Here is a 12,588-nt window from a genome sequence, read left to right as displayed (position 1 = left end):
ACAGTCAGAAAGTCAAATTCTGATTGTGCAGCTGAAATGCACTACAATCAATGGAAGAATGCCAAAATACACTCAATAAATGGCAGCAGAGTTGTGTTCGTTTGGTCAAAAAATGAATCTCTCACCTCCACCAGTGTTGTTCCAGTAACACTGCAGCCAGTAGCATCAGTATCTAACAGCTCTACATTCATTCCCCCCAGTTTTTTACCTGTGCATGTTTTCTCAGTTTACAAATCAAATTCAGCATGTTTCTCCCTTGTAACTTAAGAGTACTGGTAAACTCTGGGTCCTGTGGTCTGCTCATTTACATTGCATGTATGGGGCTAGATGAAATCAAACAAGGCAGACTGAGGTGTAAGAGCTCCCTAAACTGAGCAATCTCCAGGAGGTTCAAAACCACATGAATTTTACAGCTGCCTTTTCTCTTAAACTGATGCAAAGGGTGATTGACCTTCTCAGGCAAAGGGCACAGTGAAGCCAGATTAACAAAATCTGTCATTCCAACTCCATGATATACCCAGAAAATCACAATGGGGTTTAGGAAAGAGGAAATAAAACCTGTGCCTCTTCTACAGGTAAAGAATAAATACTTGTTTTTCATCCAGCTTTCCTGATCTGTTTTTTTGTTTTTGCAAACTGAGGCACTGTGCTGAGCTGAGTAAATCATGTGATGTGGCACATGACAGACACAAGCCCTTCACGAGTCACAGTACAGAGCTGCTTCATTAAATTTGACGAAAACAAACCCAAAATCTCACCTGTGTTAACTGCACAAAGCCATGGTGCAGTAAGTTTGGATGCAGCTCAGGGTTATGTTGTAACTGCTGTGGCAATGACTGTAGCAATGGTATCTCCAATTTCTCCCTCTCCTCTAGGTAAGCTTCCTTCTGCTGCACATTTAATCATCAGTGTTCTTCAGAGAAACCCACACCCCATGTCTGCTGTTATAGAATAATCCCAAGGATGTTATTCAGATTCATGTTTCAGTAGATAAATTTGTCCACTGATGAGGTCACAATTGTGTGTTAAATCTCTGCTGCTGCCTTATGAATGCCAAACCATTCCTTACTACTGCAACACCACTGAAATCAATGGTAAAACAGGGACTCTGGAGTATAAATTTGGGATTCAGTCTCATTTCACTTTAGTGACTTTTTTCACTCTGTGCTGTAAAAATGCCAGTGGATCTGTTTCAGTCTAAGAGAGATTCACATTCCACATATTAAGAGGGTTCTGAAAATTTGTAAGTGTTTGAAGAAAAAGGTGCTTCCCATGCTACTGTGGCATGTGGGTGACAGAGGAGAAGCAGAGCAGAGGCACACTCCAGCTGAAAGCTATTTCTGAAAGACAGGAGTGCAGCTGAATTCACACCCAGGGCAATGTGATGAGTGAGAGGCCTGTGCAGTGAAGTCAGTGGAAAAACTACAGCTGGCTTCAAGAGGAACTGAATGGGCTCTGTGACGAGTCATCTACAAAAAAAAAAGACAAGGAGAAAAAGCCTGGGTGTAAGAAATCCTCCCTGCCCGTGGAAAACTACAACTGCCAGATCACTGGGTATGTTCTCAAAGCTGCTGTTATGTCCATCAACAGTATTGCTTTCTGGGATGATCCAGTGATAAAGGACATCACAAACTGCTGTCTGCTTTCAGGGAAATGCTACCTCTCCTTTCTGAGGTGACACACTCAAAAATTTAAATTTCTTGTGAGGTAACAAGAAGATGTCCAGATTAGCAGATATTAGAGAAGACAGTATTAGGCAAGAGATAATCTGAATTTCTGTTGCCAAGAAACAGACTGTATCTCAACTATTGTTCAAAATCAGGCAAGGTTTTTGCTGTCTGACATAATTTCTATGGTAACAAGAAACCCTTTCCCATTCTCTCGGTGCTTCCGAAGATGCTTTCCTTACCCATTTTCCCCCTGGCATGATCAGCAGGCCCCAGATCCCAGCAGCTGGTGTCAACAAGAGCAGCTCCCCAGACTTCAGCTTGCCTCCCAAATCTGTGTTTGTCTACACAACTGATTATTGTTCCTCATATATTTTATTTTGACCTCATCATAATCCAGAGCAGTTCAGTCTGTTTTCATGAATCGTGAAAAGGGAACTGGTGATGCAAAGGCTCAGACAAAGCTTATTAGTGGGGCAGCTTTCTCATTTTCCCTTCCATGAAGGAGAGTCAAAATTGAATCCAAACTGTGAACATCCCGTTGAATACTCCCTTGATCCAGATGCAATTTACTTAAATGAACAAATAATCATCATAGTGCCCAACAAGACAGAAACAACATGATAATAACCTGAAGGCCCGTGGGTAGCTGTTTGGGTTTTTTTTAATTTTGTACACAGCAAACAGATTTAGGAACTGATGGATCATTTCAATCTCTCAAAACAAATCTGATGACTAAGTAATTTGCTAATTGCTATTAGACTGTGGAGTTTACAGGGAAACCTTAATCACTGTTCTCAAAGAACCTTACTGCAATACTCTTTTTTTACTTAGTTCTGTAAAGCAGATAATTTGAACTGTTCTCCTATTGATACTAAACACAGAGAAACCCCTTGTCTTCGACTATTTCTGTATTTCTTCTTTCTCTGTTTCCTGAAGTGCAACAACTGAGGTGTGCTGCCATTAAATCTGTCATTCCATTTGAAGTGACAAACTTCAAAAAAAGTTCAAGTAAACTTCCAGAAAGAGGATAAACTCTTAACCAGCACAGTGCAAGCATGTGCTGCTTACCTCCAAATCCAGGTCTCAGTGCAAAGTCATGGTCCTCTATGTGAAGAAGCTGCTCAGATTTAAGTGGTCGGACCTTCGTGCTGTCAAGTTTCCTCATTTTAATTTCTCGTTTGCTATGTTTAAAAAAAAAAAAAAAAAAGTTATAAACTGGATTTATTTCTTCTGCCCTGACAGTCACAGTGCTAGTCAAATGAAATAGGGACCTGGGAATACTGGACAGCTGAATCTGGAATACTAAGGGTAACAACAGCGCTAATAAAGCTGGAGAAAGATATATTGGGACAGGTTGGGAAATGAGGTATGAGGGCGGTGCCCAGGTCCATGGAGAACACCAAATTTATAAGAAGTCCCAGGAAGAACTACTAGATCCTCTTCTGTTCTCCTCAGAGATTGTAGCTATCATTATACAAGAGGATAGAGCTGTTTGAAGTTATTACTCACAGAAACACTTGCAAATCAAACTTGGAAATAACACCACATACCCGTGGTTTAACACGTCATACAATATCCATACTAGAGAGACAATTATTCCTTTTATTATAAATGTAGGTTTTTTTTCCTAGGAGCTCAAATGAGTCAGTAATTTCTTTAGGACCGAGAAAGGATAATCCTGGATCTAGGGACTTGCAGGGAGACTGGCTTTAAATGGAAAGAGAGTAGGTTTAGATTGGATATCAGGAAGAAATTATTTCCTGTGAGGGTGGTGAGGCCCTGGCACAGGTTTCCCAGAGAAGCTGTGGATGCCCATCCTTGGAAGTGTTCAAGGCCAGGTTGGATGGGGATTTGAGAAACCTGGTCTAGTGGAAAGTGTCCCTGCCCATGGCAAGGGGGTTGGAATGAAATGATGCCATGATTTTATATTCTGTTGTACACATTAGGAACACCTTTCTCACAGAAGTGTTCTCATGGTGAGAACAGTGAAACATGGGAATGTATCGCTTGGGCAGGTTTTGAGACTCCTTTCATTCAGGCTGTTTTAGAATAGGTCAGACATTTATTTGCAGGAATAACTTGAATACAGCTGCTTTGCCACAGGCAAGGGACTCTCCCTAGATACAATTTCTTTCATGCCTTCTGTGATTCTCTGGGACTTTGCTGCAAGCAACTCTAATTATTGCTTTTGACTGAATGATAGAAATGTGTTCTGAAGATTGGCCTTGTAGTCAAACACTGCTTAAGGCAAGATACAAAATACCTTAAGATAAGGTGTATGCCTATATTTACTTATTTTTCTCCTTCCCCCGCTTTTTTTCTTAATAAAGAAGCCCAAGAAATTACTTTTACATTACAGGAATGATGAGGTGGCTGCTGGGCTACTTAGAATTGTTGGGCTTGAACAAATTCACTTACCTGAGTATTCCTGAATGTCTCTGGTAGTGCTGTCTGAATCAAATTACCAGGGCAATCAGAGGTCCATAAGGCATTTCAAATACAGACTTTAGTTTTTCTAAGTATGAAAATCATGTGGATGGTAAAATGAAAGCCCACGCTTCAGAGAACTAAAATCACCACAGAGCAAACTTGCATCAGGGTTGAATGGGCAGCAGAACTGAACAGCTGCAGTGTTCTACATGAGGAAATTCTGTTGCTTGGGATCCAGGAGAGGGAAAAATGATGAATTATGTTCAGAATGCCATGGCACAGCTAATTCAGTTGGGAAGCATGAGGTTAGTTGTCATCTGATGTGCCAAGGAAAATGCCTGTTTGATGCTCCGAGGATCTCACTGGAAGAAGCAGGCTGGAACTGACTCATCTATTACAACTTCTCACTAGAAGCAAGTCTGTGACTAAGGAAACCTTATCCTGGACAACAGAGGCAAAGACAAGCTACCAGGGCAGAAATTTTCTACTTAATAAGCCACTGGGAAGAGATCTTATGGAATTTTAAACCATAAAGCCATTTGGAAGGAATGAGGCCTGCTAACTGCTCAAGGTAATGAGCTTAAGCACACTGAACAGACTCCTGCACCCCTGCAAAGTATTTGGAAGCCTATGGAAGTAGCCATCATGCACTGCAGAGGTCATCAGAAAGGGAAAACAGCCCCCAAACTGGGAAACAGCTTTGCTGATGAAGCAGCAAGAGGGGTTGCAGAGAAGGGCATTCTTCTATTTCATTCACAGAAAGAAATAGATTTATTGGAGTTTATCCCAAAATATGATCAGAGGGATCATAAATAAATTCAATTTCTTTAGGCTGAGATCAAAAAAAGTGGGTGGGCTGTTACACCAGCAGGACAGGTTGTAGTACCACCCTTGCTCCTTCGAGAAACAGCTCAGCAAGAGCATGAGAGTGCCCACTGGAGAACAGAAAATCTTTTTAAAACATCTGAAGAAAGTAGTAATAGGGAGAAGAATGATTGATATCGTACAACCTATAACAAGCAAGTGAGAAACCTATTGTAAAAACAACCCCGCCACGAGCAAAAGAGTTGTGTGTTAGGGGAAACAGAGACAGGAGATCTCTTGGGAAATTATTGGCAAATAAATTTTCCTGAGATGCCACGCAAGGAGGGATGCAAATATATACTGGTCCTAGTTGATCCCATCAGAGGATGGCCTGAAGCTTACCCCTGTCACACCAACACAACAAGAGAAGTAGTGAAAGCTTTGCTCAATCATAGAATTCCAAAGTCTGGGATTCCTTTGGGAATGTCATCAGATAAAAGACCACATTTTGTTGCAACAGTAGTTGGGGAAGTTAGCAGGATTCGGAGACTCACGTGGGACCTGCACATACCACATAGGCCCCAGGCAAGTTGAACGTATGAATGGAACCCTCCAAACCCAGATTTGTAAGATTTGTCAGGAGACATCCATGACATGAGCTCATAGCCTTGCTGAGAGTCTGTAAACAGCCAAAGCAGGGGGACAACATAAGTCTCTATGAGATATTATATGGCAGGCCATATCAGGTTCCACATGTCCCAGGGGAAATTCACATGAAAGGTAAAACTGATCTGCAAAATTAATGGTTCTGAGTTCCAGTTTGCAGAAGCTCCAGATTCATCTTGTTATCCAAGCCAACAGCATTGCACACACCTGCTCATCCATTCCAGCCTGGAAATGGGATCTGTATCAAGTGATGGGACAGTGACCCTTTGCAAGCCAAGTGAAAGGGACTGTTCCAAGTTCTGCTGACCACCTGCACTGCAGCCAAGGTTGTTGGCAAAGGACTGTTGATCCACTACTCCAAAGTGAAGAAAGTTTCTTCTCCCAAAACCATTAAGAAGACAGAGACTGATATAAATCAGGAGAATGTGGTTTAAACTGTTTTTTATATGTGTGTTATCTGCCCAGCTGGTAACCATGACTCAGGCCCCATGATTTGCATAGGACTGTAGTCCAAAATGTGTCCAAAGTTCTTCATAAGAACAATTGCTGGATCTGTACCCAGTTACCACCTCTATATGGGGATGGTCACTGGCCAATGATTGGCATTTTAATGGAAGAGTAATGTATCAAAAGGTGGGAACAAATTAACAGCACCCTTCTGTCCCCTATACCCCTAAGCAGCCTAATGGCATGTGTGGTTGTAAAGGCCACAGGAAAGGCCATTCTTCCTTCATATGGTCATAAAACCAATTTCAGAGAAATAATCAGCCCAAAAGTTGCAGCAAAGATGAAATTGACAGGGTGGAGACCGGCTCCACCATTTGAGACAGGGTTGTACTGGATACGTGATGATAAGATCTGAAAAGTCCTGCCCATGAATAAAGATCAGGCTTGTGCCCTTGGGGCTGTGGTCCTGAGTATAACAATATTTGATCATCTTGGAAAACCAAATGGGAGGAAGAAAAGATCTCTTAATCCCCTCACTGAGCATCCCACACTTTTCCATAATATAGTCAGAACTCTCCCTTCCTCTTACAGAGTGGTTGAGCTGGAGAGAGTGACTGTAAACATCTCAGCCATTGTTGAACATATTGAGCAGCATACTGCAAATGCAATTTCAGCCTCACAAGAGGAATTTGACAGTATGTCCTGTGCAGTTATGCAGAGCAGGATAGCTCTCAATTTCATACTTCCTGCACAGAGAGGTGTATGTGCTATTGTCATTACCACTTGCTGTTCTTGTGTAGACCAAAGTGGGAAAGTTAAGAAGGAGGTGGGTAAAATTTGGAACTCAAATTTTACATGAAGTAGTTTCCAGAAATGACACCTTGAAATTTGACCATATCTTCCACACCCTCACCTCATGGTTACCAAACTGGGCCTGGGTAATAGACACATTTATAATAGCTGTAATTATAGTTATCATCTGTGTAACAGCCTGTGGGTTGGCCAGTTGTGTAAAGCAGTACTGTGGGTAATACAGAGTAGAGACTAGACAAAGTAGAGTCCTGTTAGTCTCTAAAAGTAAAAAAATGATGCCAAGATGATTTTTTTGCCTTTTTTTTTATATACCTTTTATATATCTCTTATGTAGCCTCAGTACTCTTAGCATGCATACTTGCAAATTCCTTAAGTCTGATAATTTAGCATAATCCTGGTATTCTCTTAGGCCAGGAGACCAAATATCCTAAATGCCCTGCAGTAGGAGGCTGGAAAGCCCTGCACTCTCTTGGGAAACCAAGGTCCTCTCTTGAACATATCCTGTAAATGAGACATTTGGCCTCCAGATGGAGGAATATCATGCCATTCATCCAGGCCTCCCACTGGGACATCCCTGTTAGATATGCTAATTTGTAAGGTCTGTAAATTGTATAGGCAATCTATTGTGTGTGCATCGAGGCTCATTCCACCTTGGAGAAGTGATGCACCAATACAGATCCTTACTAAAATATGGAGGTGAAAAACCCTTATCCCTCAACCATGTCTGGCTCTCAATTTTCTAACACCAGAAAAGGGCATCAACAGAAGCACAGCAAAAAAACCAGATTATATTTCCATGGCCTCTTGATTGTGCAGCTTTCAGCAGCACACCATGAACTAGGGATCTGAATACAGCCTGAATCTGAATGGATTCTACACATTCACGCAGATGTCAGGTTGTGTTTGAGAGGAAAAGCCCACACAGAATTCCAGAACCATTTAGGTTGGAAAAGACCTTTAAGATCAGTGAGTCCAACCATTAACCCAGCCCTGCCAAATCCACTGCTAAACCATGTTCCTAAGTGCCACACCTACACATCTTTTAAACACATGTAGGAATGGTGGGTGAATCAATCCCCTCCATGGACAGCCTGTTCCAGGACTTGACAGCCCTTTTGGTGAAGAAATTTTTGTGAAACCTTTAGAAGACAGATACACCTAAGGACAGGAAATCTCCTTTTACCTATCTGCAGCAGCAGTAATGAAGAGAACTCTGGTATTGGTGTAGATCTGGGCAATGATAAAAAATTATTGGTCTCAGTGAGGCACATGCTCAAGAAACTGCTGCTTCCACTCATAGCTGTGCTTTGCATAGCTGTATTTCAGGCAAGGGTTATGTAAATTAAATGGCAGTCTATAGTTATGTTCCAAAAGAGGTCATAAAAGCACTTGATGTGTTTCAGATCACATACTGAATTCACCCTTGTTGGTACTTCTGTATTTAATTAATGGGAGCACTAACTTTTTGGCTGAAAAAGAATGAGGAATACTGTTTTGACACTTCCCTACCCAATACTATTGCATAGACCTTGGTATTTGCCAGAGATCTCAAAGAGCATTTAGTTATTGCCTACAAAACCAAAGCAGCTAATTCAGAATTAATTAACAATGGACAAAGATGTGTTAGGCTTTTAAAGACAAATTTAGCTGCTCCCACCTGGCCTGGAAAACCATTAGCAAATGAAAAGTTAAAGGTCTGCTCAAGGGTACTTGGATCATTTTTGGCTAAAGCATTTAATCACTTAATGCCATCAGTGTAGCTCCATAAACCAATGGCACGAGTGGGATAGATGTGGTTCATGTCCCATCTGGTTGTCTTTAACTTCTCAGGCTATCAAAAGTTTATGCTGGTTCAAAAGGAATCGGACAAGTTGATGGAAAAAAAATCCACTGAAGATCACTGGGTCTGCAGAAATTACACCCAACAAATGATGTTGCTGGAGGAAATTTGGTGACTTGGTACAGCTGTGAATATTAGGGGAAAATATCTTATTTGCCCTGTCCTTATCCATCCAAGGCTGTGCTTGCAAGCCCTTGTTATAAACTAGGTATAGTACAGAGATCCCTGGAAAGTTCCTGCTTGGCTGTTCATCTGTTTTAGAGCTCTGCTAATGATATGGTAAAAGTTCTTGCAGGAAACTAGAGAAAGGTCTTTTCCCCTCTACCCTCCTTTCATATTCAGAATGAAACTAGGTAAGTTTATGAGAAGAATACTACTAAGGTGCCTTTTATGAAAAGAATACCCTGGCTGTCATGGCTGTAAGTTTCATTCCAGTGTTGTGTCCCCAAGATACTCCAGATACTACTAAATTAAAGGTATCCAAAAGGTAGAAGTTACAGAAATCTTATTCCAGGCGGAGTCTGTGGGGTAATCCAGCAATGTGACCTCTGAAATGCTTTACTACATTAATCAAGCCTTGGAGCCCAGATAAATAAAACAATCAAAATTGCACAGTTCTCTCTTGTACACATGAAAATGCATTTCTAATTGTTCAGTAACATCAGCAATATGTACTGTCAAAAAACCCTAGTATTTTGACAATCAAATGTTTTGTTCTTTGCTGTAGGAAATGGACTATGAGAATAATCGCTTTCTCATGTACTTTTGGTTAATGCTTTAAAATCTTCTTTACAGGAGAATGCAGACAAACAGCTTTGGAGGGAGAACTGGGTTACTCTATTAAAACAGTGGAACTTGTAGGTTAAGTAACATTTTCACATGGGATTCTTTTTAAAAGGCCACCCATTTAACCAAGGCCATCTGTCAGCTGTGTCCCTAATAACCCTAGTGCTGCTGGAAGATTGTTCCCCAGAAAGAAAAAGATGCTGATGGAAAGTCAGATCCTGATGCAATGTACTGGAGGATAATGCAGCCTTTAGAACAAAAGCAGAGAATGAAACAAAGAGAAATTAAACACATTTGGATCCTTTGCAGAGAAAAGCTGATTTGCTGCCGTTAAGCTTTGGGATCCTCTGTGGCTCAGATTTTGCAGTCTTCTTCCCAGTTCAAAATCACCAGGACCTTAGAAACGAGGATGTGGGATGCCAAAGCTTGCCTTATGTAAAGAAAACTGCCACACCAGGCAGCAGCAGATGAATTCCTCCTTGTTCCTATTCTCCCTTTCTGGTAACACACTTGTGCCTGTCTCACAGCATTGTCACGTGGATCCTTTTGCATGTACCAGTGAAGATCTGTGATGATGGAGAGGACACTTTGCTAACACTGGTGTTGCAAGAGGATGTTCATCAGGATGCCACAAAATTTCCTGTCTCCTACCACCAGGTCTCCCTCTGGCTTTTTGGTTTTTTTTATGTCAATGATGGAACAACTGCTCTAAGCCATGGCAGAAGAGGATAGATGCAAACAACAGCAGCATATGCTCCCCTCTTACCACAGATAAAAGTACCAGCTGAGCTTAAAATAGACCTTCCTTGCCACTACCACTAATAAAGTATTTTATTCTGTTTCCATTTGATTCTTAACTGCTTCCTGAGACTGTTAAAACACCAGATGAAATCCTGCGCTGATACTGGGGCTAGTTTTGTTTATTTTCCTTTGTTATTACAAATAATTGTGCAGCAAAACTCAGACTGTTTGAAACAGCCTGCTGCATAGCCATTCTTTTCATGAACTTTTGGCTTGCATCAAACTTGGACCCACAACTTTTCAGGACAGAAACCCAGAACTCTTAAGTGACACAGCACCTCTGAGCACCTCTGTTGTGTCATCTGTTACCTTGGACTGCTAAACAGGATTTTATCAAGACATGGAGGGCTCCAGAGATATTTCACTGCTGGATGATGAGAAGTGATACAGGAGGTTAACAGCTATACACCTGCTGCAAAGCATGCAACTTCAGGGGGGAAAAAAAGACAGCTTAAACACATCAGAGGAGTCCAGTTATGATACTTTTCTTCAAAATGTGATATTGTAGAAATAAACTACAAGCTCCCCTGCTCATTTCAGTAGGGGGTCAAGCACATTTTAAAATCTAACAGTTGTATCCCTTCTCCTTCCTTAAATGGAGCTAGTTATTCCCAAGAAAGAAGAATTTTTCTTGGATTATCAGTGGCAGCCATTGGTCTGTTTGCATTGTATTAGATTAAACTGGAAACAGGTTGAGAGGCCTCACGTGGCAGATGTGAGCTGCCTTCCTGGGGGAAAGCACTGACACTTTGCCCAGAAATTTATAGGCAAAAACCTCTCTATCATTATTCATTTTCAACCAGCTACTCGATTGAAAGGCCAAGAACAGAGACAATCTTCAATGTCTAAAAGCATTAAATATATTCCAGAAAGGGAACATGCTGTGTCATCATTAAAAATAAGGTGTCATTTACCTCATTCAGTGCCATAAAAAGTCTTCTGTAGCTTTCTAGTGTAGCTACTCTGCTGTTTAGGTAATGGAAGCCACTTTGTAACATTGGCATAGGACTTTGGAAGGCATTTCTGTTTCTTGTAATGGGAGTTAGAGGGCAAGAATACTTGGAACATCACAGCAATAATCTGATAGCCTTGTATCACACCAGGTAAAAGAGCTGGGTGTGGGTGGGTACATGACTGCATATTTATGAGACTTTCATAAAATCACAATGTGAAAGGTCTGGTTAAGAAAAATTAATTAATAATTAATTAACTAATACACCCTTTCTGTTGTGGGAACATCCTATCAATGCTATGCATGCAATAAATCCAGAAACTGGAAAAACAGGACAGTGAACTAAAAGGGTGTGTTGAAAGGTGACCGACAGCATGAGGTTTACCAGATGAACAGAGACAGATAAAGTCTATTTCTTACCTGTTATGTTTTCTTGAGAATGACATTTGATGCCGACGATGAAGGCGGTGATGCTGACTGTGAGAACTGTGAAGCACTGCTGTTGGCCATAGGCAGGTGAGGAACAGAAGCTTCATGACCAGGACCATCTCTTCCAAAAGAGAAATGCACCTGATCACCCAATCCACCTTGCTGACTTCTTATTTTTAGAGTTTTTACCGTTTAGAAACAGCATAGCAGACAAAAGATGCACACGAAGCGAGGCATCCCTGAAGAGAGAAGACAGGGGCATCCCACTTCTGATGTCCTCGCCGAGCTCCCCTCGTACTTTGGCCAATCATAAATATTCCCTCATCTCTACATCCCTGCAGCAACTGCTGTCCAACCAGAAGCACCTTGCTTTCAGCACTGTGGTAGGTAGGGCAGTTTGCTTGGCCAGGCTGCTTTCCTCTGATCCATTGCTGCCTCTCTTTCAGCAAAGGCGCGGTTTTAAATTCTCCACCACCCGCTCGGTAACCTCTTCAACATAGCCTGTGCAGGCAAAGTGATGTCAAACATTTAATCCCCCTTAAATCCCACACAAAACCATACAAAAATCTGCTTTAATGACAAAGGTCTCTAAATTAATCTTGCTTTCTATATATGTGTGTATCTGCTCGAAATCATCTTCTGCACAGATCAAGCTCTTTTGTTAACTGGCTACATTGCCCTGTGTTCCCAACCATTAACATCAATTCTGGCTCCGTCAGCTGCCAGCATTTTGTCAGTACACACACACTTCCTTTCTGAACTGAACAATATCACAGTACAAGCCCAAACTAAAAATGAACTCCTTTTTTGATATTCCCCAATACCAAAAAATATACATTTCCCCCTCTCCTTTTTCTTCTTCTTTTTACTAAGCTCTGCAGCTATTTAATTCACCCTGAATTTACGAGGCACGTGCACATCTAAGATCCAGTATTCTTCCACCAAACCTA

At 41.3% G+C, this 12,588-nt stretch overlaps 1 protein-coding gene and 1 pseudogene across 5 annotated transcripts in view; one reads left to right on the top strand and one right to left on the bottom strand.

The window, feature by feature from the left end:
• GABRR3 (gamma-aminobutyric acid type A receptor subunit rho3) overlaps nt 1-12,588 on the bottom strand; it is a 55,899-nt gene that overhangs the window by 17,347 nt on the left and 25,964 nt on the right. For all 5 annotated transcript variants that reach the window (XM_086884179.1, XM_023945092.2, XM_086884178.1 and 2 more), the window contains exons 2-3: nt 11,630-12,139; nt 2,739-2,851 (exon numbers count right to left, since the gene is read on the bottom strand). In XM_086884179.1, the coding sequence (XP_086740305.1) occupies nt 2,739-2,851; nt 11,630-11,757 (241 nt within the window). In that variant the 5' untranslated portion in view covers nt 11,758-12,139. The remainder of the gene's footprint in view (nt 1-2,738; nt 2,852-11,629; nt 12,140-12,588) is intronic.
• Nucleotides 6,358-7,048, top strand: LOC147654440 (syncytin-2-like; annotated as a pseudogene).

The sequence above is a fragment of the Cyanistes caeruleus genome, chromosome 3 (assembly GCF_971803275.1).
Source record: "Cyanistes caeruleus chromosome 3, bCyaCae1.hap1.1, whole genome shotgun sequence".
In the NCBI taxonomy this organism is placed as follows: domain Eukaryota; kingdom Metazoa; phylum Chordata; class Aves; order Passeriformes; family Paridae; genus Cyanistes; species Cyanistes caeruleus.
This window is presented reverse-complemented; position numbering and strand designations above follow the sequence as displayed.